This window comes from Phaenicophaeus curvirostris, chromosome Z, assembly GCF_032191515.1.
Source record: "Phaenicophaeus curvirostris isolate KB17595 chromosome Z, BPBGC_Pcur_1.0, whole genome shotgun sequence".
NCBI classification, from domain to species: Eukaryota; Metazoa; Chordata; class Aves; order Cuculiformes; family Cuculidae; genus Phaenicophaeus; species Phaenicophaeus curvirostris.
Window position 1 is genome coordinate 6256093 of NC_091431.1, and position 24977 is coordinate 6281069.

Sequence of the window (24977 nt, forward strand, 5' to 3'; positions counted from 1 at the left end):
TGCTCTGTAGCTCGAAGCGCATAAACTCTTACTGTTTGTTTAAACTATCTATATTGGTCTTTACCATTTTAGAGGATAAATTGATAAGAATAGAGATGACAATTTAAAATTTTATGCAAAGCCATTAAATTGTCCCTGAAGCCCTAAGAGATCAGGTGCAAGGGAAAGGAAATTTAATCTTGACTGGAGAATAGTCAGCTGCTTGAATGGGGAGCCTAAGCCTGGCATATTGCAAAAATCTGGATTTCAGTGCGCTATTCAAGCTTTCATGTAAGCTTTTCTATAAAATGGGAGAGTAGGATGAAAAAAGAAAATGTATCCCTCCTTCCCAGCCTTTTCTGGCCAGATACCATGAAAAAACCCTGGTGACTGGCCTACTTTTACAAATGCCCCCTTAAGTGGTTTGGCTGTAGGCACGCAATGGGTTACTGGTGGAGCCAGGAATAGCACCAGCAAATCCTGACTCACTGTTTGTGACTGTAATCATACTGGATATATTTTCTCCCAGAGTCTAATATCATTTGAACAAGAATTCTTCTCCCAGTTTAGTAGTGGCACAGTAGTTGAGAACTTAATTCTTTCTTCAGCATACAGAATAATGCAGAAACAATTGTTTAGCTCTGGAGGGACTGAAGGGTGAGTTTGAGCTTTTGATTTAGCAGGGACCTGTCCTTAAAACTACTCTTGCCACCCAGGCAGTGAAGCTGAAGTGCTTCTCTGTCCATTACTCTTTGGTATAGGGCCTCTTGGAGAAAATGTGGGGATGCTAGTGAAAGGTATGGAGTTAGGGTGCTGAGGGAGGGCTTTTTCTTTGTTTGATTTTTTGAAACAATTGTAGAAATGCTTTAGTGTAGCAGTCCCACTAATCTGTGAAACAGACCCCTTTCAGGAAAGGGAAAGTAAATTTTGGCTTTCTGCACGTTATTTTGCTACCCCCACTCTCTGCTTTGTTTTGCAGAGGGCTCAGACTGTTTTCATTTCCTGGGGTGCTTTTGTCGTGATTTGAAGTACAGCTTGCTTGACTCATCAAAGTCCCACTAGTTTCTTGAGCTGGTTTTCACGAAAAGGGCGGGGGTGTGTTTACCTGATACTCAACTGCACCAATACACATTGCTGAGGGGTCTGTGCAGAACAGCAGACATGCTGTGCACAGAATCTGTGAATGCCTGAGCTAGTTTTTTGTCTTTAGTAAGGACCAGGAGGAGAATCTGGGCACATGGAATGGAACTGTGCTTAGCTGAACCCAGAGGAGATTTCTTTGATGAAAAGATGGATAAACAGTAAACTGGCTGCTTCAGTTAGGCCAAGCATTCAAAGAGTTCACTTGCATGATTTTAATTAAAAAACAAAACTAAAGAGAATGGGGAAACACCCTTGTTGGGTGGAAGATACTAAGCTGCTTATTTATTTACTTTATCCTTTCTGTGTCCTTCTCTCGGTTTTTCCCTTTGGCAAGCTGTGTAGACAAGAAGGGACATAGTGCCTCAGTGGCAGGCTGGGGTTCTGCTGTTGGTGTGGGAAACTGCAAGATCAGTTCTGAAGTAAAGAGACTTAGAAATAGCTCTGACTCTTTCACGGATAGCATGGCAGGATTTGGAAGTTTATAAAGCAGGAGGCAAAGCCCGGCTGTTAATGTCACTTTCTTGGAAAATTTGTGTTTGTAATCTGTGTTTTGAAATCTATTCCTTTCTTGCGTGAGGCATGGTTGTGAGTTCTGAAACATATTCTTCCTTGTAGTCTTAAATGGAGACTGGGAAGAATCAGTAGTGATACGTGCATTTTCTCACAGATAGGTAACTGCATTGCCATGGTAACTTGGGGATTTCAAATTCCAAATACACTATGTCTGTTGTCGCAAACTGGACCACTGCTGCTGGAAACAGGGATATATCTTGTTTTCCTGCTACTTTGATTCTCTTGCATACAGTGAAAGGCCACGTCTCTTCATATGCAATGCTTATTGTTTAATTCTTCATATTTATGCTAATCCCCTTTTAAAAATTTACTTCCCGAAGAAAACAGCACAAAATGAAATGCTGTGTGAAAATACTACAGAGCTGCGTGGAAAGTGGTTGTGATTGTGCTAAAATACGTGAATATCTGTTACTGATTTTGCATGGATTTAATTGTATGTATTTTAAAAGTAAAACCAAGTATTATTTTTTCTACTCATGTAGTTAATTCTTGATTGCGGGTTTTTTGTTTTTTAATCCACAGTAAAATGTTTACCGTCAAAACTGTGGTTGGACTCGATGATCCAGTGGGTCCTTTCCAACCAAGTGATTCTATGATTCTATGTATGATGTTTCTAAGCCCACTTATTAAACCAGATATACTTTCTCAGGTGCTTTCTAAGGTAGTGGGCAGATCTGACAGGGATTGTGGTTGGCACAGAGCTCATAAGCAGATTATGGGTGATATAGCAATCATCTTTCTTTCAAGAAATTGCCTCCAGCTTTCATGTTTGTAAAGGGAAGCTTACAAGAATATTCCAGAAATAATGAATTCAGTGATGCATTGAAGGGTAGTAGTGATTTAATCTTCTTTGGATTATTTCTTCCAACATTCCCTGGCAGAGCAAGGGGCTTTCCATAGTGGAGTGAGTCTAGGAGCCTCACAGTGATTTCTGAGTGCCTTATGCCGTTCCATTGCTTCTGACTTGCAAGTTTGTTCTTGGAGTGGTCTGTGTAGAGCCCTACAAGACTGGACACAGGATTTTCCAGTTGTGTTTCCAGTGAAGTCTCCTTTCTTTCCTTCTTTTTACCTTTCATTTTCTCACCAGTATAAATAAAATAATGGCGATCTTTTGGTTGGTTGGTTTGGGATTTTTTTTGTCAATTCTCTGGGCTGCGTTAAAAGTTAGTCCTTTCCTCTGACAGTGTTTTTTTCCCTAGCCCCATGTTCACCAGAGTTGAACTGCAGTACATTGACTGTGGAAGTAGTTCTATAAACATATGTAATCAGCTAATACAGAGGATGCTATAGGTGGGAGGCAATACCATGGAAATATTACAGCCCCACATTTGAGATGACTTTTAATGTGAGATTGAGGAAACAGAAGTCCTTGTAAAATCTCAGATCTCTTAGGTCTTGGCTTTGTAAGCAGGGATAAAGCTACATTTTGCTAAACATTACCCCTCTGTTACTTCTTTCTTCCAGTGTTCCCAGTAAACTTTAAAAATTATTTCAAACTGTGTTAGTCAACTTCCAAAAGGAGAATTATAGGAAGTGTGTCATTGTATGGACTGCATTTTAAGTTCAATGCTGTCTAGCAAAGGTAAAAACTGAGAAGTCTAAAGCTTTCTAATTAAAATTCAGTGCTCTTATTGTAAAATTTTACTGTGATTGCTGTAGTAGTTTATTTTTGTGCTAAGGCTTATTCAAAACAGTTTGTGTCATTTTTTTTCTATAGTACATAGAAAGGCAAGTTAGACCTTTTGCTTTACTTACTGTGTTATTGTCTAATCTAATGGTACCCTCGAAACGATGACCATTCCATTTTACAGTCAGCAGGAAGGGCTCTAAAACTAGGTGGATGAGGTTCTGTCTTCATTTTTAAAAACTTGGGAAGTGTGAGACAGGTTGAGAGTGATGTCTTCGTCTTCTTCTGTCCCGTGTGCAGCAGCTGCCAGCACAGGCTGGACAGGAGGGCTGGGTAAAAGCTGTGAGAAGGCAGTGGGGCAGAGAGGGAAAGGAGCTTGCCCCACACCATCCAGAACTGTGGGAAAAGTAATAAAACTTTCTCAGCATAAACAATGGGATAGGGTTTTTTTTGTTTTGTTTTGTTTTCTCCTGCTCTCTGTTACTTTTTCAATTCTGGTTGTTGCTTCTAACATTGAATAGCAGAGGAAGCTGGAAATGGGATAGATGCTTCCAATTCAGTGCATTGCTGATCTTCATATGGGCACATGTGGAGTCATTCCTGTGCCTCTCAATAGGAGCATGGTAGTCCACTGGCTACAAGAAATGGCTTACGAATAACTTCACTTGTCTTTCCTTACACTTGAATCTGATTTGTTGCCGTGTGAAGGAACATATTGTTAGGAGTATCCTGGTTTAACCCAGCAGCTGGCAAAACAAAGAACCATGTGGAGTCCACCTGGCAACAAAGAGGCAGGCAGTCACTCACTCCTGCCTCCCCACTCCGGGATAAGGTTAGAAGGATTATGAAAAATGTAAAACTCGTGGGCTGAGATAAGAACAGTTTAACAGGGTAGCAAAGTGAGAGAAAATACAACAACAATAGTAACAGTAAAATAATATACAAAACAGGTGATGCATAATGTAAGTAACTCACTGCCTGAAAACTGGCACTCTGCTTGCTCCTGATCTGGAACACTGTGCCATGCTCCGCAATGGGGCACCCAAAACCAGGCCGCAAAACCAAAATGGGATTACGCCAACCATGCCACAAGCCTTATCACCATATCACCCTGTCTGCTGGCTAAGTACCTCCTTATATATCCTTAGCATGCCATCATGGTATTGAATGTCCATTAGGCTGGTTTGGGTCATCTGTTGAGGCTGTGGTGATTCCTAGGTTCTTGTGAAAATAAGCTCCTTCCCTGCCAAAACTGGGAAATTACCCCATTCCCAGCTAGAATCAGGAGAAGGAGGTTCCTCAGCCAGCTTGCTTGAGGGTGGTGGACCTGCAGCAATCTCCTGGAGTTCCAGGTGTGAGGGGAAAGATTTGATGATTTCATTCATGGTTTGAGTTATTTCAGCTGCTTGGCATTGCCTAAATATTCACATAGTTCCCATGGGGGGGGATCATTCAGGACAGGGTGGGGAGTATGATGTGAAGAGGAAGGTGAAGAGAGAAAGAAATTGTTAGGATTTAAAAAAAAAAGCTTGGTGTGAGACGTACATGTTGTGAAGGCGTTAACTAGCTGGCAGTCTGATCATTCTATGAAATCTGTCTAAAACAAGAAGTTGACTTGCAAGTCAGTTTACATTGCAGGTGCTCCAGTTTCAGTTTGAAATTTCCCAGATGGTAAAATTTCATAGTCCTCTGTCTTTCCAGCTGCCTGCCATACTGCTCAGCAGAAAATAAAATGTTGGAATTGTTATGTTTATGTATAATCTTCAGCTGGCAGATGTGGGATCATGCTGTGAGGTCTCAGTGCAGGGATAACGCCGATAGCACTGATGTAAAAAGCAGGACAATAACAGCTTCTGCAGCTATGTCATGAGGGGTTTGTTGGCTAGAACAGTGTTTGTGGTTGAGTATCTTTTTTGTTAAGTTCCAACTGTATCCATTCACCTCAGTCTTTACCTATGCCCTGTACCAGTGCTTTTTTCTTTTTTGACTCTGTAGTCCTTTACAGCCAGCTCAGTGATCCTCCTCTACTGAAGGAGGGTTCTTTGTGATCTCACTTTAATCTTAGTTTACAACAGGTCACTTCAGTTTGGTCTTTCAGGGAATGGTTTCCTCTTTGTAGGATGTCTTAAGACCTGTAGTCCCTTCAAAGTCCTTAGGTCTCTTCGCTGCCTTTGGATCTGGCCTGTAGTTCTGCAGTATGGAAAAGAGCCACTCCTGACCTTGTGAACAAGGACTCTTCTCGTTCCGGCCATTGGGAATGCTGCTGTGCCAGGGAGGTTTTGCTTTACTTCTGGTTTAGCAGTGGGGCAGCTGCATGCTGGCATTTAAAATAGAGAGTCTTCTGTTCTTTGGGACAGATGGGCCTCAGTCCTTGTGCTTGAACTGCCGAGTCAAGATTTTGGTCTCATCTGTTTCCTTGATATGATCTGCTAGCTCGCTGGGAAAACGTATTTATTGCTTCCTTCCCGCTCTCCCCCATTCTCTTGATCTTGTAGGAGTGGCAACTTCTGTCTCTCTGCAGATGTTAAATTTTTTGTCTGTGTGTTCCTTTGTGGGTTTGGGGAGGAGAGCGAGTGGCAGGAGGGATTTGTTACAACACTCCAGTAGCTTCATAGAATGAGAACAGGAGCTTTGTGTATTAAGTTACAGCAGTATGTCCTGTGTTTCATAGTTGCAGTCTTATTCCTGTTGATGGTAATGATGTCATTTGGAATAAGGCTCAGCTTACTGCAAAAACTAAGTAACTGGTTCAGTCAACATTTCTGCAGGTTTATAAAGATGTTCTGGAAGACCGAAGTAGCATAGACAGAAGAGTTTAGACTGTGTGGAGATGTCCTGTGAATGAGTATCACATTTGCCCTCTGCAGTAGTCTCAAGCTTTCAAAGCTTTCAAGTTTTTTGTAGCTTGTTTCTTGTGCTTCTAGGTGTGCAGGGTGTTAATTTGCACACAACGGGTGTCATGTGGTTTGCCCCAAGCTTACAACCTGTGCTTTGCCTACTCTTGCCGTTCTACAGTACTGTAACAGTATGTGGCCTTGGATTGTGTTCTCTGTGCCTGGTGGTTTTGTTCTGTTGACACGATGTCTACAACAATGGGTTCGCTGTGCATGACTCAAACATTAGGCTTAGCAAGATTTAGCAAGATTTTTTAGCAAGATTTTTTCCTTCTGATTAACTAGTGGAGATACAGAATGTCATGGTCTGAATGCAGGTCACAGCAACCATATTTTAAAAAGTTAGCAGACCCACAGTAGCACACCTTTGCTGTCAAAGTAGAAAGAGCAGGGAATGACTTGGAGATCCTAACCTACTGTTTCTCCTTTGGAGATGTTCTAGCCTCTGTCTGAAGCACAGTGTGAAGTAAAGGAAATCTTGACTGCTTTTGTTGTTGATAGGAGTGGTCTCCCTGCAATTGTGGAGGTTGGTACTGAAAGTTATCAGGCTTCTTTCCACTCAGTTAGTGTGAAAAATAGAAGATGGGTTTGTGCTGAGTGCTGCTGGGTTGGAAATACTTTACTAACTGTGTACAGCATTTCTTTCAAACCCATTAGGGGTTGTTCAGAAAATGTTGTTTTCTTGCTACAGCAATATTGAGTTTCAACTAGTTCCTCTATACCTCTTTATTTTCTTTATCTGCAGATCAACTTGAACGTGTGTTCTTGCGTCTCGGCCATGCAGAAACAGACGAGCAGTTACAGAATATTATTTCCAAATTCCTGCCCCCTGTGCTTCTCAAACTCTCCAGCACACAGGAAGGAGTTCGTAAAAAGGTGAGAGTACAGTTTACTGTTACAGTAAAGTGGATTTGATGTGTGAAGACTTTTTGATGTCATTCACTTGTTTGACAACAGGAATAGAAACAAGGACCAAACAGTTTGGAAGATGGAATTTGATACCTACCTGAAGGACTTCAATTCACTGGTACAGAAGGCAGCTTTATCACAGAATTCATTAAGGTAGCTATTAAATCTCATCTCCAAAACTGCTTGGTCCTTGCCTAGTTACAGGCATAGAAGCAAGGGCAAAACATATTTGAAGATGGGATTTAGTACATACCTGGGCAGTTGAGTTCCCTATACTGAATTATAGGATAAAAGCTCCTGCACACCAGCAAAGGAGCACAGAGACACAATAGCAAGTGCAGAAACCTGTATAACTCCCTGCCCCAGCTACTCCCTGCTCTGTGATGTGTGCCACCAGCTGATCAGAGGCCCATCTCCACAAGCATAGGGGAATACAGAGGCAATAGGGCAGGCAGGAGTCCCAAGTTAAGGACTCAGAGGAGGGGGCTCTCTGCCCAGGTCCCTCCCAGGGCTGTCTTAGGAAAGCCTTAGCCTCACTGTCTAGATGTGAGACCCATTAATATGAGTCAATGCCAGGACACCTTTTGGAGTGAGGTAGTTACCTAGAGGTAGTGGGCACAGTGGGATGCAGGGGAAGAGCATTTTGAGGTTGCACAAGCCTTCTAATGGGGTGATTAATGGAGGAACCAAAGGAGGGGAAAGGGATGGCCCCAGGTGATTTGAAGAGGAGCTAGTGTGACTCTCTAGAGCTGAAGCCCACAGGTGAATGTGTGCCTCACCTGGTTGGACCTGGGGGTGTGGAGCTACAGCAGCCGCCTCTCCACTGGGTTGCTGGGGCTAGCCCTAGTTCCCTGACACCGTTCCTTGTGTTCCTGTGGCCAGGCAAGGACCAGACAATGTTGGAGGTAGAATTTTAATATGAACATGAAGGAATTCAGTGATGCAGCTGCCTTCTGTAGCAGGTAGCCTAGTTCTGTATCTTAGCACATTTTTTATCCCAGGCCTGTGTTGTTGCATCAGTCTTGTGCCATAGCAGTTGTGGGATAGCGTGAGGGAATCTCTGGGCCTAGCGTTAATGTCAGTAGAGGTCTGATGTAGCGTGGATTTGGGCATGGGATCACCTTCTTGTGTTTCGTGTCCTGCCAGGAGGATGTGGCCAAGAGAGGCAAATGGGGCAGCAGCAGCTGAATGTAAGAGATTGGAACAGCTGGATCAGAAAGCAAAGGATCTTGTCCCTTCTTGTCCCTGCAGCTGTTCACCAGAAGGAGCTGCCTGATGATAAGAAGCAGAACAGAACCTTTCTGAGCATAATGTGGATAGACTGTTGGGGAGTGGTACTGGAAAAGAAGCTTTTTATAATACCCCTTTTGTCTCATAGAAATATGGAAATGATCCTGCCTTTGCTGAATTTATTAGTAGATTTCAAGACCTGCAAGCAACTAGAATGCAGCTTTTTTTCTGAAAGTTCTATGCAAAATGTGGTCCTGGCAGTTAAAGTGGATCAAGAAACGTGAAGCCTTTCCACTATGCTGAAGGACAGATACTCCGTCTCTGATGTAGGGTTTTCTGAATACCTGTTTATTATGTGCCTTTGAAGCTGTGAAGAAAAGCATCCAACTAGCTAGTGAAATCTCTTAGGGTATTTATATAGGATATTTTTTCCATAAACTGGAATTGTTGTCTGGGGTTTGTTTGAGTGTTGTAAGATTCAGGAAAGGGAGGGCTGCTTCTTTGAAAGTTAAAATTTAAGACACACAATATTCTACAGTAAATCGTAGTTTCTGTGTTAAAAAGAATAATGAAGTAAAACTCGTTTCTTCTTCCTTCTATGTGTTTAAGCTATAGGTTTTTATATATACAAGATGGCAATAATATTATAAGCACTTCCCTATGCTTCTTGGTATTTTGTCAAATTCATTGCAGTCAGGAAATTACTGTGAATTCTCCTCTTGCCATATCGTTGAAGGGAAGTTGATTCTCTCAGTATTCTGTTTTCATAATAAATTCAGAATGTAACTACAAGGTTCTGTATGTTTATTTTTTTATTTTGGTATTTTTGACATAGCAAAATAATTTACTAGTGGAACAGAGAGGAGGGGAAAACTATTAGGTTTGTATTCTAATGAACATCAATAAAGATTTACTGTGGAGTCTAAAACCTACAGGTAAATCTGTTCGGTGTACGCATTGTCTTTTTCTGTTACTTACATCGGAACTCAGATTATGAGTCTTCTACTTGCTCTTACTTTGCAGTTAATGTGGTGGGAGAGTGTCTCAAGAAGTCTGATGTGTTTTCAAATGTTAATGACTTTTTAACACAAATACCTAGCTTTCCAGTGCTAATTTTGCCTGGTTGCCAACAAAGAATGTGCGTGTTGTTCAATTCCAGCCTCAAAATCATGTTAAGGCAATGCAAGTAAAGCAAAAATACATGTTTTTTTGCATGAGCACTTAGGTGATTAGAAAACTAATCTTGTAAAGGCCAATGAAGTAGATAAAATGTTGTGCCCATCTACAAGAAGGGTTGCAGGGAGGATCCAGGGAACTACAGGCCTGTCAGTCTGACCTCAGTGCCAGGGAAAGTCATGGAACAGGTGATCTCGAGTGCTATCATGAAGCACATGCAAGAGAACTGGGTGATCAGGCCCAGTCAACATGGGTTCAAAAAAGGCAGGTCTTGCCAAACTAACCTGATTGCCTTCTATGACAAAGTGACTCGGCTGCTGGGTGAGAGAAAGGCTGTGGATGTATCTTCGTGGACTTCCGTAAAGCCTTTGACACAGTTTCTCACAGCGTTCTGTTTAGGAAACTGTCAGCCTCTGGCCTGGACAGGCGCACACTCTCCCGGGTGGAAAACTGGTTGGATGGCCGGGCCCAGAGAGTGGTGGGAAATGGTGTTAAATCCAGCTGGAGGCCAGTGACAAGTGGGGTTCCCCAGGGCTTAGTGCTGGGTCCAGCCCTGTTCAATGTCTTTATCAATGACCTGGATGAAGGCATCAAGTGCACGCTTAGCAAGTTTGCAGACGACACTAAGCTGGGTGGAAGTGTGGATCTGCTGGAGGGCAGGGAGGCTCTGCCAAGGGATCTGAACAGGCTGGACCACTGGGCTGAGCCCAGTGGCATGAGGTGTAACAAGGCCAAGTGCCGGGTCCTGCACTTGGGGCACAACAACCCTGTGCAGTGCTACAGACTGGGAGAAGTCTGTCTGGAGAGCTGCCTGGAGGAGAGGGACCTGGGGGTGTTGGTTGACAGTGACTGAACATGAGCCAGCAGTGTGCCCAGGTGGCCAAGAAGGCCAATGGCATCTTGGCTTGGATCAGAAACGGTGTGACCAGCAGGTCCAGGGAGGTTATCCTCCCTCTGTACTCGGCACTGGTGAGACCGCTCCTCGAGTACTGTGTTCAGTTCTGGGCCCCTCGCCACAAGAAGGATGTTGAGGCTCTGGAGCGAGTCCAGAGAAGAACAACAAAGCTGGTGAGGGGGCTGGAAGAGCGGCTGAGAGAGCTGGGGTTGTTTAGCCTGGAGGCTGAGGGGAGACCTCATTGCTCTCTACAACTACCTGAAAAGAGATTGTAGGGAGGAGGGTGCTGGCCTCTTCTCCCAAGTGATGGGGGACAGGACAAGAGGGAATGGCCTCAAGCTCCACCAGGGGAGATTTAGGCTGGACATTAGGAAAAAATTTTTCACAGAAAGGGTCATTGGGCACTGGCACAGGCTGCCCAGGGAGGTGGTTGAGTCACCTTCCCTGGAGGTGTTTAAGGCACGGGTGGACGAGATGCTGAGGGCCATGGTTTAGTGTTTGATAGGAATGGTTGGACTCAGTGATCTGATGGGTCTCTTCCAACCTGATTATTCTATGATTCTATGAAATAGAGTGGAAAGTAGAGCGACTGAGCCTTAAGATTCACAGCCTTAAGGACACAGTGCAGTTCGTTCAGTACACCAAAAGGATTGACTATGTTCTAATTTTTGTACTGCTCTTTGAACTAACTTTCTTCTCAAGCTTGTACTGCTAGAATGGAAAGAGGAAATAGAAATTCCATTTTTCTTCTTTCTGCTTTAACATACTGCTTTGTTGGTCTTATCCCTGTCCTTAATTTTGTGACTGTCAGGCCAGTATTACTGTCTGATACGTGCTGTAAAGATATGGGTACGTTGAGCTTGGACACTCGGACACAGAATGAAGACTCAAACAAGGTCACGTGCCGCTGTTTATTTGGTTATGAGGCATGCATCAAAAGAGGAGAGAGAAGGGAGGAGGCAAAGAAAGAGAGAGATAAAGATAGCTACCCCTGTGGCACTGCAGCATCCTGTCAGTCCAATGTTCAGTCTGGTAGGAGAATGTTCTCCAAACCTCACCCTTGCTTCGTCCCTATATATACTCAGGGTCATGCCTTGCTAATAGGCTGATTTCACTAACTCTGCCCCTTATTTTCCCACCAAAACTGTGCACCTGTTTGGGCAGGTTCAGCTCGTGGCAGTTGATTTGTCTGGTAGCTGTATGCATTATGAGGGTGGGCCCTGCAAACCTGTCCTGTTCAGTGCTGCAGTCCACATGCAGTTGTCTGGGTGATGAGATCTTCAGGCTAGGCATGATGTTGAGACAGAGCAGTTCTTTCTCTGGTATATACTGTCTCATTCAGTAATTTGATCTTGTTTTCCTCATATGTTTTTAGATCTAGGATGTAGTCTAGGTACGTGGATAAGCTTGCAATGTCTACACCTTCTTAATCCATTTAATCTGAAAAGGTAATCGCTCTTCAGGCCACAGTTTGACAGATGAGTTAAAGTCAGCCCTAGGATATTTTCTGTCTAAGTAGTTACCCTAGCAGTGTCCCACAAAGGAATGATATAGGGTGAATTCACTCTGCTCATTCAGATCCCAGACGTATTGGTACCTTGGCAGCATTGTGCCCGACTGCATACCTTGTCAATTTCTGTAGCTCATGTCAAGCCAGTGAAAACACAAGAAGCCGGTGTACTTGGAAGTGCGTACAATTCCGGTCTGATGAGTACTGCTGGATGAGATACTTAGTGCGCTGATTTGATATCAAGAGCCAGAGAAGCAGGACAGTTGAAAAAGCTTCACACGTACCCAAATCCAGCCACAGCTTTTTACACCAGTCACCATGAGGAATCTGAACAGATTTTTCAAACTCTCTTGTCACGCATCTGCATTTCCCTTCCTTCACAAAAAAAGCATATGCAGACAGGGTTTTTTTCTCTCTAAAATAATAGGGATTTGTGACTGCTGTTTCACAGCAGCAAAATTTGATAGCTGTCAGCATTACTTAGTTCATCACCTTAGTTCTGGTACCAATGATGTGCTTGTGGTCAACTGTGCAGTTTTTCTGCGTTCTATCTGGACATTATTTTGTTTGATACCTAGTCATGCAGTGGATGCAAAGAGGACCTTAGCTCATATGCAGCTCAGCAAGTGTGTGGTTCTGCGGTTCTCATTACCAACTTCAGTGACAGTCTGTAGTTTTTCAAGTTCCTCTGTTCAGTTATGGTATCTTATTTAGTGGATTTACAAATGGTACTTTGCTGATGCTAAGCTAAGAAATTTCATCATGGGGCTGTAGAATCATCAGCTTAGTGGGGACCTCAGAAGGTCTCCAGACCAACCTCCTCATTAAAACAGGGTCCATTACAAATTCAGACCAGAATGCTGAAGGTTTAATGTAGATGGATCTTGAAAAACCTTTGAGGATAGAGACTGCAAAAAATCTCTGGGCCCCTGCTCCACTGCTTGAGAGTCCTTGTAATGAGAAGGTAGCACTTGACACCTCACCTCTCTTGTTTCAGTGCCCTCTGGCCACTGTCTAGCTCCCTGTCCACAGGAGCCCAAGGCTGTTTCCCCCAGACCTGCCACCTGGCCCTGTTAGTGTCGCTGGTCAGGGCTGCACACTGCTCCCACCTGACATTCAGGGGGCTCCTGTTGTCTTTTCCTCTTGCTTGGAGGATTTCAGTTCTGTCTTATTCCACTCCAGATGTAATTTTTTGTACTCTTATATGATAACTTTATTATAGGTGGGATTTTTTGATTGTTTTTTGTTCCGTGTCATGAGTTGGAGTTCCTCTTCAGCCACACGATAGACCAGCAATGCAGATTTCCAAGCCTGGCTCTGTTTTGAGGGAGAATAGCCAACTGTGTAGAAAGAACTGCTCATCATCAGTAATCTTCTCTGCCTGACATTTCTGTTGATAGAGGTTATTGGTTGTGGCATGGTCTAGTGCTTTTTTTTGTGTTTGTCTTAAGAGTGACTTGAGACATTTTGGAATGGTATCAAGATAATACAATAAATGATGATTGTTTCATTCTTAGAGATTGAATAATCAGGAAGCTCAGGCCTGATTTGTTTAAAATAGGTCTGCCAAGTGGACTGCGGGTGATATGTGGTAAACGTTGTAAAATTAATGGTGGTTTTCTCATGTTTTTTGTTTCCTTCCTTCCAGGTTATGGAGCTGCTGGTTCATCTGAATAAGCGCATCAAAAGTCGTCCAAAAATTCAGCTTCCAGTAGAGACATTGCTAGTTCAATACCAAGATCCTTCTGCAGTGTCTTTTGTCACTGTAAGTGTGTGTTTTTCTAAGAATACTTGCTGATTTACTTGTAACAAGCAGAAGATTCTTTAAAGCTCTTGTATTTAGCTCTGTCAGTTTTCCTAGCAAGTATGTTATGTCATGAGATTGATGTTTTGTGATGTAAATGTGGGTGAAACTTAATTTCATAAAGCAGCTACACTATTGATTGTGTTCAAATTACTGATAATGTGTGATGTTTCATGAATGCATGAATTGTCATTGCTTGCTTGTATTGTAGAGGGTCTGTTCACTGCTACTGCAAATCAGCACCATGAAAAAAGTGATTTAATCAGGGGGAAACTTGCTTTTCTTCTGATTTGTCTGTTCAGTCATACGTAGCATTAATGGAAAATACAGAATTTTATAAACCGGTGGAGAAATATTTAGACTTCAAACAGCAGTAATGTGGAAGTAATCTCAGATTGTCTTTAAGCAAGTAGGATTATCTGGAGTTCACCTTTTAGAAATGGCCAAGGGCTTATAGAGTGCATGTGTTCTGTAAAGCAGTAGAACCATCTTGTTTGAAGTAAAAATGGACATAAACTCTGCTTTTGGCAGGACATATCAAAAATCTGTTTTCATTCATGTATCTGAGTGATACAAGTTGTTTTGTGCTATGAGGCTTCATAAAATTTTAACAATTGCCATCTACAAAGAAGTGTAATGTTTCTTACTTCAACACTTCTTTCAGGTCATCGAGCACATAACTCTTACCTCTACAGTTCATGGCTGGATTTGGATGAATGTGATAACAGTTAGATAGAATCCTCCCCTTTAATAGCTGCCAGTCTGATGAGCCTTAGAATGAAGACATTGGTTGTCCAAAACATATGTTGTTTCCAACACCCTAATACATAACACCACATCCGGGAGGGGTTTAAAGAACAGTTATTTCTTATGCACTATTACAATACTGTGTGCTTTTTCTACTCCTTTAGAATTTTACCATAATTTATGTTAAGATGGGATACCCCCGTCTTCCTGTGGAAAAACAATGTGAATTGGCTCCAACTCTTCTCACTGCAATGGAAGGGAAACCTCAACCACAGCAAGACAGGTATAATTACTTATTCTTGGAGTGAATTATGTTGGTATCATTTGGTAAAATAATTTATATCAGTTGTTAAAAGGTGGGTTTTTTTTTCTTATTGATGTCTTCATTGCTTAGGATATTCTTGGCTTGTACAGTCTGGATCAGCAAGTCAGTAGTTTGGGTGTTACGAAGGATTCATGAAGTCTAATGTTGTCATAACATACAAGATCTGCAGCAGTAGACTCCCTGCATGATAACAGACCTGTGTTGCAATGGATATGCCTGTCCATATCCCCAATCTGTCTTCATCAAATTCTGATTTCCAGTTTAAGACTAGACCTTCAGTAAACATCCTCTCTCCAGCAACATGAACATCAGTAAATGTCTCAGATTGGCCACTCTAAATTGTGAGATAACCGAAATTCCTACTCACTTGAAACACTGAGTTGTATTAAATAAAAAAGGACTGAAGTTGGGAACTGCTGTGTACTAACTGATAATTACAGACCTGCTTGTTATTTACATTGAAATGGGTTTCTATCATGTCACTGGAAAATGGCATTAAAAAAGTATCTTCACTCGCTTTACATCACTGTGACTATATAAAGGTATTTTAAATATTGCCTTACTGAAAGGTCATGCACTAAAGTCTTGCTTCCGTTCACGAGACTTGATTGTCTTCTCTGGGACCATGTTTTTGCCCTGTCCAAAAAATAAGTATACGTGCATAAAGAGATCTTTGGGCAATCTGGTTCTGCAAGTGTATAATCAATATAATTGTCTGTCTGCACTCTTTGGTGAAGCTGAACGGTGTTGATCAACTTCTGCTCTAGGAAGGCTCTGACTTAAAATATATTGTGGATGAGACAGTCCTAAACCGTATTTTGTAGCCTAATTATGAAATATTAAAAGTCTGGACAAAGGCTGTGACTTTCATCTCTCCAGACGTGTGTCTGTAAGCACACAGACATAGACATATGTTCTATTTGAAGTACAAATCCAAATTTATCTTCTGCCTTCCAGTTTTAAGTACATCAGGTGGCAATTAGAAGCCGCTGAATTGTGAATCAGTTTTACTTTTGTGAAGATTGCTTTTTTTTTTTTTCCTATTATGGGCCAGGTTTGTTGTTAAAACTTTCTCTCTTGAATGTTAAGAATAAACAGGTGGTTTTTTTTTAAAATGGTTGCAGTAAATATAATTGTTTTTCAGCCTAATGCATCTTCTAATACCAACCCTTTTTCACATGAAATACCCTGCTGAACCACTGAAAGCAGCAGCTTCTCCATTTAATCTTGCTGAAAAACCAAAGACAGTACAGCTGCTTTTGGACTTTATGTTGGATGTTCTTCTTATGCCTTATGGGTAAGTAAGAGTTAGTACCGGTCTTCTCTAGAATTGATATTTTCTCTACACGTGAAACATTACGAACTGCAAGCTTGGAAATTCATTTAAAATATACTATTATTTCCTAGCTCAAATGAAGCCCATTACCTGTTTCAAAAAGATACGAAGCAGGTCCTAATTTTAAGAATGCAATCAAAACCTTCTTTATTTAACAAAACATCTCTTTTCTACTTAATTAGGTATTATTCTGTCCTTGGCCTCTTTTGAGATCAAAGTGAAGCTATGAGACATATGATCTATCTGTTAAATAACCCAGCCTTTGAAAAAGAAGCCAGATCAAGATGTGCTCATTTTCCTGCAACTGAGTTTTAAGGCTTTCTCCTCCACGGCCATAAGCAAGTGTAATCTCTGAAAACTTGTGCTTTCCAGAATTGAACCTTTAATAATATTTGTCTTTCATCTGTCCTCTGATGAAAAATATTTTAACTGTAATGACATCTCTTGTGAGCAGTCTTTCTGAAAGCAAGAATGATTTACAGAGTGTCTTGAATTTACTGATCACTGCTTGCTACGAATCTTCTAGTGTCTAAAATCAATACTTTCTCAAAATATGTTTTCCACTATCTTTTTTAGTGTCTTTGTATTGCTAGGGGAGCTCTTGCTCTAAAAGAAAATAGAAATAATTTTAACAGTAGAACATGTTTCTTTTTTTTCTGACAGTTCATTGATCCCTGTAGGATTTTTCTGAGCACCTAAATCTTGCTCACTCGAGTGGATTATTAACCTAATGGAATGACTTTTAAAATAGTGAGCATGTGATGTTTCTCTACATGGCTTTGCTGAAAGCCACAGTTCCATGAGAGGGGTCCACTTCCTTATCATTTGAGTGTGAAAGCCTTGCAGCTTACAGTTTAAAGTGCCTGGCCTGCTCCTTAGTTCACAGCTCACGCTCTCCAGGGTGCCCAGGTTTATGCTCTTAGGTTCACCCCCACACTGCTGCGGCTGTATCTTTGAAGTCCATGGGCTTTGCAATGAGTCTTTGCTTCCTTCCATGCTTTTGTACTCTGGCCAAGACCATAGAGCTAGGGGTAAAGGCTTTCTTTTCTTTCTAGAAGTTGCTCAGAGAGTGTCTTCAGCTAGCTTGTGGCTCTGAACGTATGTATCTTAGGGTCTTGCTCTCCACGCTGAGACAGTTTGCAGCTGTTTACTGCTAATATATGCTTGATATAACATGTTCTGCTGTTACCTGCTTGTGAATTACTCCTTGCATGGAGTAAAACAACCAGAAAGCCTAGCTGTAGGGCTTAAAGCTAATAATCAAGTTCAAGGGTTTAAAGTTTTAACTAATGAGACTTGGGAAGAATGTTTATCCTTTATTGTTGAGTCTGTTCACTTCCTTTTGTTGCCTTTGTACTGAGTGCAGAACAAATTGTGGCGATGTGCATGGAGATGCTAGGCTAGCCAGTCTCCAAAAGGATTAAGATCCATAAACTTAACCTTTATGTTTTTTTCTTTCCTTTTCTGCCCAGCACTAAAACTGCTGTTTTCTAAGACATTATCTTATATATTTTTTATATCAAGAATTGTTCCTGCCACTTCATTGCATATGCGTCACTATTTCCTTCTTAGGTTTTATGTTTTTCATAGAAATCGTACGAATGTTGTTAAAGCTTTTAGTACAATTTCTTGAATGTAGTACTGAGTATTCACTTCTAATACAAAAGAGTTCAGTCTTTCTCGATTCATAACCTGAGAGAACTCTTCTCAGAAATGTTGGTCCTTCCTTTCCCTGAGGTTTGTTTTCCAACAGTTGTAATGAGATGGCTATGGCTCTTGCAGAATATGCTAGGCTTGCTATTAGCTGAATCTCAACTGAGTAAAATTTTGTCTTACATTAGAGTCATGGGATTAATTAAAGAAGTATATGTGAAGTTGGGCAGGTTCTGTTTATTCCTCCATTCCAGTGTCTAATTCTGCTTGGCAGAGCCTCTAATGAAACTCCTTTCTTGCCTGCTTAGGTTCGTATTGAATGAATCTCAGAGTCGACAGAATGTGCCCTCAGCCCAGGGCTCTTCGTCGAGTAGCATGGGAGGTCCTGGAATCCCTCAGCCACCTCCAGGGATGAGCTTTTATGCAGCCAAAAGGGTAATTGGAGATAGCCCATGGACACCAGAGCAGCTAGAACAGGTACTTGCACCTGTGGGGCTGGTCCTCGGTGAACTGGGAGCGGTAACAGGGACAGCTGCAGACAGAGACAGAAGGCTTGGGAGGGAAATATGTAACTAATTCTGTCGAGGTCTTTAGTTGCACTAAGGGGGTTTATTGAGAGACTTTGCATGATGCCTTGAGGGACTTTGCAGCAGTGAGATGTGGTGGCAATTTTCAGAGCTGTTTAGGAAAAAGCAGTGACTGCAGCCTACTCCAGCATTTTTCTCCTAAAGGTAGTGAGGTTGCAGAACTGTCTTATGTTCATGAAACATCACTTTTTAGCAGAGAAGTAATAGTGTTTCTGTAATTGCAGTGGTGATACTTCAGCGCAGGTGACTGCTTTGACAGGAGGCAAGAGAAGGGTTCTGTTAAAGAGAGCGAGAGTATGTGAACTCTCCTTAGCAAATACAAGCCATCATGTCAGACAGCTGAACTGCTATGGTTGTTGTAATGTGCTTTCTTGTCAGTAACACTGCTTTTGCTTTTCTCACTGTTGACCAGTGTAAGCTGGGGATAGTGAAGTTCATTGAAGCTGAGCAAGTGCCAGAACTTGAAGCTGTTATACACCTGGTTGTAGCCTCCAGTGATACAAGACACAGCGTTGCCACCGCAGCAGACCTTGAACTAAAGAGCAAACAAAGGTACAGGTTTGGATATTTGGAAAAGATGGTACTAGTGTTCCTAACAAAGCTAGCTGCAGTTAATGTGTGCTTCAGAGAGGTGGTGCTCTGAAAAGAAGAAGGCTGTAGACCCTTTCATACCTGCGAAGCTGGCCTGTATTCACATGGAGATGGGAATGGTGTGGCTTGCAGTTGTACAGCTGGGAACTTCGCTTGGCTGTGGAGCTGACAGCTTCAGCTGTCTGTTTTCAGTCATCTTTGGTATTGCTATTGAGCCATTCTCTTACTTGTTGATTTCCGAATTGCCTTCTGAGAATTATCAATGGTTAATAAGGCCTTAGTAAGTGATTTACAGCTAGACAGCTTGCCTATATTGTCTTTCCCAGAAGTGTATACTTTAATTTAATTTATTAAGGAAGTAAAGAGACTGTAATTGTGAAGTTGCCCATAGCCAAGGAGGTTTGGCAGCCGCCATTTTCTGCATTATTAAAGCTTTTGCTCATCTGCAGTCCACCTTTCATCATCTGAGTACGCTTCTGTCTTTAAACAACCAATAAGCCAGAGTAATTACTGTTGGTGCTATTTGCTGAGTCACTGATTCTGTGAGGTTTGCTGGTGCACATAAGAGATTTGGAGCAAGGGAAGACTGCCTTTGAGATGTGTAGATGGCTTCTGTATGACTTCTGTACCACTAGGAGCATAGCACTATTTAACATGGAGTCAAATATGTAATGTGAAACCTCTCCATTCGGGTCTATTCATGTGCCTTGATCGTGGCAGGGGAGATCATTGTAGTAAGTGATGACAGCCTGGTTAAGGAAGGCAGTCTCTCTTTTGCTGTGTCATCTTTCCCTTCCTGTTGACTTTCTTTGCCTGAAGAGCAAAATAGATGTGTGGACAAGATGCATGTTAATATGCTGTGTTAAATGTCATTTATGAGAAATACATACTACTACATATGGGAAATACATAGCTCATTTGTTTAATTAAAGCTTTTTAATGAAAAAAGAGACATCTCCTCCACTTCTTTGAAGCACACATGCTTAGCTTTTGTTTTCTGTGGGATGTTTTTCAGCTATGTTTGTGTGTTCCAGACTTCCTCATCAATACCTAGCATTGATGGTTATCACGGGCAAATGTATTTGTCTGAGAGACGAAGATCAAATAATCCTAGAATTAAAAATACCCTATTTTCTGTTGAAATGTCAAAAAAAGGAGATTGAAGAATGTGGAGAAATTTGTTAACAGATGATCATTCTGTATTCAATTGCTAGACCACCGTGGTTTGTGTGTCTTGTTTCAGTGGTAGAAAAGGGAGCGTGTAGATTTCTCACAATTTATTTGCAATTATATTGTCAGAACTTGTAGGTGGAATTGGTAATCACTTTGCATTCTTCGTGATGTATTTTGTGAATGTGAGAGGAGTGATTAGAAGTCAAACTAGATCTGTTAAAGCTCTGGAAGGAATATAAAGATTATGTGAAATGCTGTAAAACACATTTTTACATGGAATCAAAGTTGGGAATCATAACATGTTGCTGTTCAATGATTTTGTTTCTTTAGTCTAATTGACTGGAATAATCCTGCTATCATCAACAAAATGTATAAAGTGTATCTTGGGGATATACCTTTGAAAACCAAGGAGGTAAGTTTGCCTTTGGAATTGCATACCTGCTTAATTTCTGAACCTGTAATTCTAGTTTTATTCTATTTGGAGAAGATATATATATATTTCTTAAATCTGTTGCTTTCTTTGATCTCTACTTTCACTGAACGTTTTTGCTATAGAATATTCCTTTTCTCTATCCCATTTCTCCCAAACCAGTATTCTGATTCTGATTTTGGCTAACTCAAAAGTATGGCTGTCCAAAGATGCATTATATTATCTCAATTTCATTTCTGACAGGGAACTGTTCTGAAACCAGAAATGAAACGAGAGTCAGTCAGCACCCGTGTTAAATTAAAGATAGTTCCTCATCTTCTGCGTTCCAGGCAAGCTGCAGAAATGTTCCCAGCTAACATCCAGGTAATGCTTATATTCCAAAGCTGCTTTTCGTAACAAGCTTGATAATACAGTTGCTCCAGTAATTAGGGGAAGGGAGCACTGTTACTGATGATGGTGTTTAAAGAAGAATGGAGGTTAGAAGACCTTTGAAAGTGGAGCCAGACATTCTCTGATCTGGTCTTTATTCTTTTTGGCCAGGTGGTTTACGATGGACTCTTTGGAGCAAACACAAATGCAAAACTGAGAAGTTTGTCCTTACAGTTTGTGCATCATATTTGTATCATGTGAGTAATTCAGAATTAGCACAGTATTTCCTAGCTATTTGCTAGAAGCCACTCTGTTTACTAAATACATAACTGAACAAAGGACAGAGTACTAAATCTCACAGAAAGTACATTTTTTTCCTTAATCCTGAATCTGTGTGTTTATGAGCTTGTACATATCAAGTTGTAATTTGTTAGTTTATCAACATTTGGAAAAAGTGATCTGAGAGAAGATATTTCTAAGGGATACAAAAGATAATGTTTTGTTTGTTGGTCTCTCTAATTGCAGTTGTCCAGAAAGTAAGATAAAGCCATTAGGTGCAATGCTTTTAAATGGACTAACAAAGCTCATCAATGAGTACAAAGAGGTAAGCTGAAAGGTTCTTTACTATGGAGCTGTAGCTTTTCATATGAGTATAGGCAGAAGACAGATACCTTTATGCTGGAAACTGATACATCTCTTTTTTGTAGTTGCCTGAAACGGCTGTCAAAGGTTACTTTTTAAGACATTTCCTTGTAAGAGCAGCTGATACTTTAAAAGTCTGTATAGGAAAACTGTTTTATTTGTTTAACAGCTGTGGATAGGTGCTTGGACTCCTATTTGCAAAGTCTCAGTGTGGGTAATTTACTTATAGCACTGGTAATCTAAAGAGTGAGGCTAGAGTAGCATCTAGCTGCTGTAACTCATTATTCTGCAGTACATGGGGGCCTCAGCTCCACGCTTATGCCCTGTTGTGATAAGCAGCTCTATAGGCTTGCTTGCAGTGCCTTCCATTGTGCCTGTCCAGTGATGCTATTGCTGTGGAAAGGGTGTTACAAACAGAACTGCAAATGGCAGTCTCGCCCGAAGAGGTCTTTTTGGTGCCACTTTAGCAGGCAAATTCTCCACAATACTCATACATGGATCTTGGGAAGGGCTGATGTTGCAGACCTCCTCGTCTGCAGCTTTGGTCCTCTTACTGGTTCATTTGAACTGTTGGGTGGGACCTTCTGGCCTGAGTCAGTGTTCAACACAAGGGCCTCCCCTACCATTGGGAAAGGCATGAAAAAGGAATGTTCACGAGGAAGTAAGCCCATGTAGAAATGTGCTGCATTTGCCATCTGCAAGGTCCGTTGTGCAAACAGTTTCCTTTGTGTACAGCTGCTGTTTAGGGCCCATGGAAGTTTTCTGTCCTTTTGCTACTGTTTCATGTATCTGCTGAATCTCCTTAGCTGTCTCTCTTGAAATAAAATTCAATTAGCTAAGAACAGAAGGGAGATTTTCATTTTGTCACCATTTCTTGTTTCTTGTGGAAGACCATGCTCCCTCTGTTCCTCTGTAATGCTTTTATTACTGGATATGATTATTTTATGTTCCAAGATTCTTTGTCCGTGAAAGCCTGTTTGAGCACTTTGGCGACAGGATTTAATCTATATGTTTAATTGTAAAAAGATATGTCTTTACGTATTTCTGGTTTTGCTGAGTTTTATTTATTGTTTTATCATTCAAGGATTCAAAACTGCTGTCAATGGCGTATTCAGCGGTTGGAAAGCTCTCCAGGTAACAGAAGTGCCATTTAAACAATGGGACATTGAATAAATTTTCCAGAGTAATCTGTTAATCTATCAGCAGCAGGCTTCATGCTGCCTGCCAATTTTGCAGTTGAGTGTACAGTGCAGAGAAAAGCCTTTTTGTGACATCTCCAGAGGTATAAGAGTCAATATGTTTTTAGCTGATAGCTTCTCTAGCAGTGATTGGTAGCAGGTCATGAATTTTGCACAGAATTTAAGAAACGGTTCCTCTTTCTGGATTGCCAGAAACATAAACTTAAGGAATGTACAAGAAGACCCAAGGACATATTCTGTGATATGCTAGTGATCTAAGTGATTTTCCACAGAACACCTTGCTTTCCAAACTGTGTTAAGGGGTGGGAGTGCTGCTCCATGGTGGAAATGGAGAAGATAGAGCATACTTCCTGTGCTGGCACTTTTTTGTTTGACAGTTAAAATGTGGGGTTAGGGGAAGACCAACAAAATGTGAAACATTACCGTATAAAACCACCAAAATTTAGTGAATTAAAATATCTTGTTTCAGCCGAATGCCTCAGCTCTTTACCAAGGATATAGCACTGGTACAGCAGTTTTTTGAAGCTTTACGCAAGGTAGGTGCTGGAGAGGATTTGGGAATTCATTAGTATTTTGTGCTGACTTTGCTTAATTCTTATCACTGCACACCATAAAGTAAAAATTCCTGGTTTTGTACTGCAGGAAGATGCTGATACTAGGCTTGCTGTTCAGGAGGCCTTGTCTATGATGGTTGGAGCATACAGTGGACTGGAAGGAGCCCAGCGTACCCTGATGGAAGCTCTTGTAGCTTCTTATTTAATAAAGGTATTTTCAGTGGAATCAAAATTGAGTGCCTTAAAAAAATCGATCTATTAATTTCTTGGTGCTTCCTGTTGTATACTTTTGTAACAAGTCTCCGTTTTCTTACTGAATGGCCTGTCCAGGTGAAGGGTATGTGCGTGTATGGTCAATGAAATATTTTTTTATGTTACAGTGGCTGTAAGAAGGGTGACAGTGTAATTTTCTGCTTGTGTTCTGTTTTGTAAAGAGTCAAAGCCATTGCGATTGCACTGTATGTTTCTCATAGTCTCCTCTTAAGAAGACTTTGGGAAGTAGATGATTCAAGGGTGGTATCTTGTGAAATGCTTTGTGAAAGCAAGAGTTGGGTAGAAAGGATCATTAACTGCTAAGTGGGGATTTCAGTGTGCTGGTATCTAACGTAATAAGATACTTAGGAACCTCCCCAGGAACTCAGACTTAAGATGCTGATCTGGAGGAAACCACACTTCAATGACTCTTTCACTTTACTTAGTAACTTGTTAGTGTTCAGAATTCACTAGCAGTCTTGGTTTTCAAAACCAGTGAGTTTTGTAAACTCTCTATTTACACAGATGATCAGAGTGGCTGTGCAGGTGTATGTATTTCTAGTGATAGCTCTAGTAACAGTGTAAGAGACTATTTTCGTACTGGTGACTCTTTTGCCTGGGTGCCTGAGTGATCTAGGTCTCCAAGCAATACCACTTTGAGACTATCTGAACCTAGCAGAGAGAATGACCACCCTAAGCTAGTGTTTCTTTTCTGCCTGTGGCTGTGCTGCTCCTAAGTACAGCTCTGGTTTGTGTGCGTAGATGATATATGTTGTTCATTTCAGAACTGCCTGGGAGGGCAGTTCAGATGTGTAAGAATTAGCGATATCGCTGATTTACAGTTCCCCAAAACACGTATGTATTTAATTAAACATTTCCCTTTGTACTTGTGTACGTATGAGAAAATAGCTTTTCTTTTCCCTGTCTCCTGCCATATGAAGAGTTAGCAAAAACAGTGTCTCAAAATGTCTAAACTCTTTGAGTCATGTTGGTACCAGAGGATAAAGCAGATAATTGATGATGTACAAGTGGTGAGTGCAGGTCAGTAGTGTGTTAATTTTAAACTCAACCATATGTTTTTCTCTTCTCTTTAAGCCTGAAGTTCAAGTACGTCAAGTGGCTGTGAAATTTGCTAGTACAATATTCCCTCCAGATCATATCCCTTCGAAATACTTACTTCTGTTAGCTGCGGGAGACCCGTAAGTGTTTTCTTTCTTATTTCATGTATATACAAACACACATATGTATTTGCATCCAGTATGTGTTTGGATGAAATAGAATGCATATATTTGTGTGTATGTATGTACATAAAAACTCAATCACTAAAAATCAAGTATGATAGCCTGGAAATTAACCTTTACACAATGACATTCTTAATA

General features: G+C 41.2%; 1 protein-coding gene across 2 annotated transcripts in view; it reads left to right on the forward strand.

The window, feature by feature from the left end:
• Window positions 1-24977, forward strand: part of ECPAS (Ecm29 proteasome adaptor and scaffold) — a 66177-nt gene that overhangs the window by 2077 nt on the left and 39123 nt on the right. For both annotated transcript variants that reach the window (XM_069880754.1, XM_069880755.1), the window contains exons 2-15: window positions 6962-7092; window positions 13585-13701; window positions 14652-14770; window positions 15957-16109; window positions 18110-18278; window positions 18801-18940; window positions 20483-20564; window positions 20826-20945; window positions 21123-21208; window positions 21477-21555; window positions 22678-22727; window positions 23262-23328; window positions 23435-23557; window positions 24694-24797. In XM_069880754.1, coding sequence (XP_069736855.1) covers window positions 6962-7092; window positions 13585-13701; window positions 14652-14770; window positions 15957-16109; window positions 18110-18278; window positions 18801-18940; window positions 20483-20564; window positions 20826-20945; window positions 21123-21208; window positions 21477-21555; window positions 22678-22727; window positions 23262-23328; window positions 23435-23557; window positions 24694-24797 — 1540 coding nt within the window. The remainder of the gene's footprint in view (window positions 1-6961; window positions 7093-13584; window positions 13702-14651; window positions 14771-15956; window positions 16110-18109; window positions 18279-18800; window positions 18941-20482; window positions 20565-20825; window positions 20946-21122; window positions 21209-21476; window positions 21556-22677; window positions 22728-23261; window positions 23329-23434; window positions 23558-24693; window positions 24798-24977) is intronic.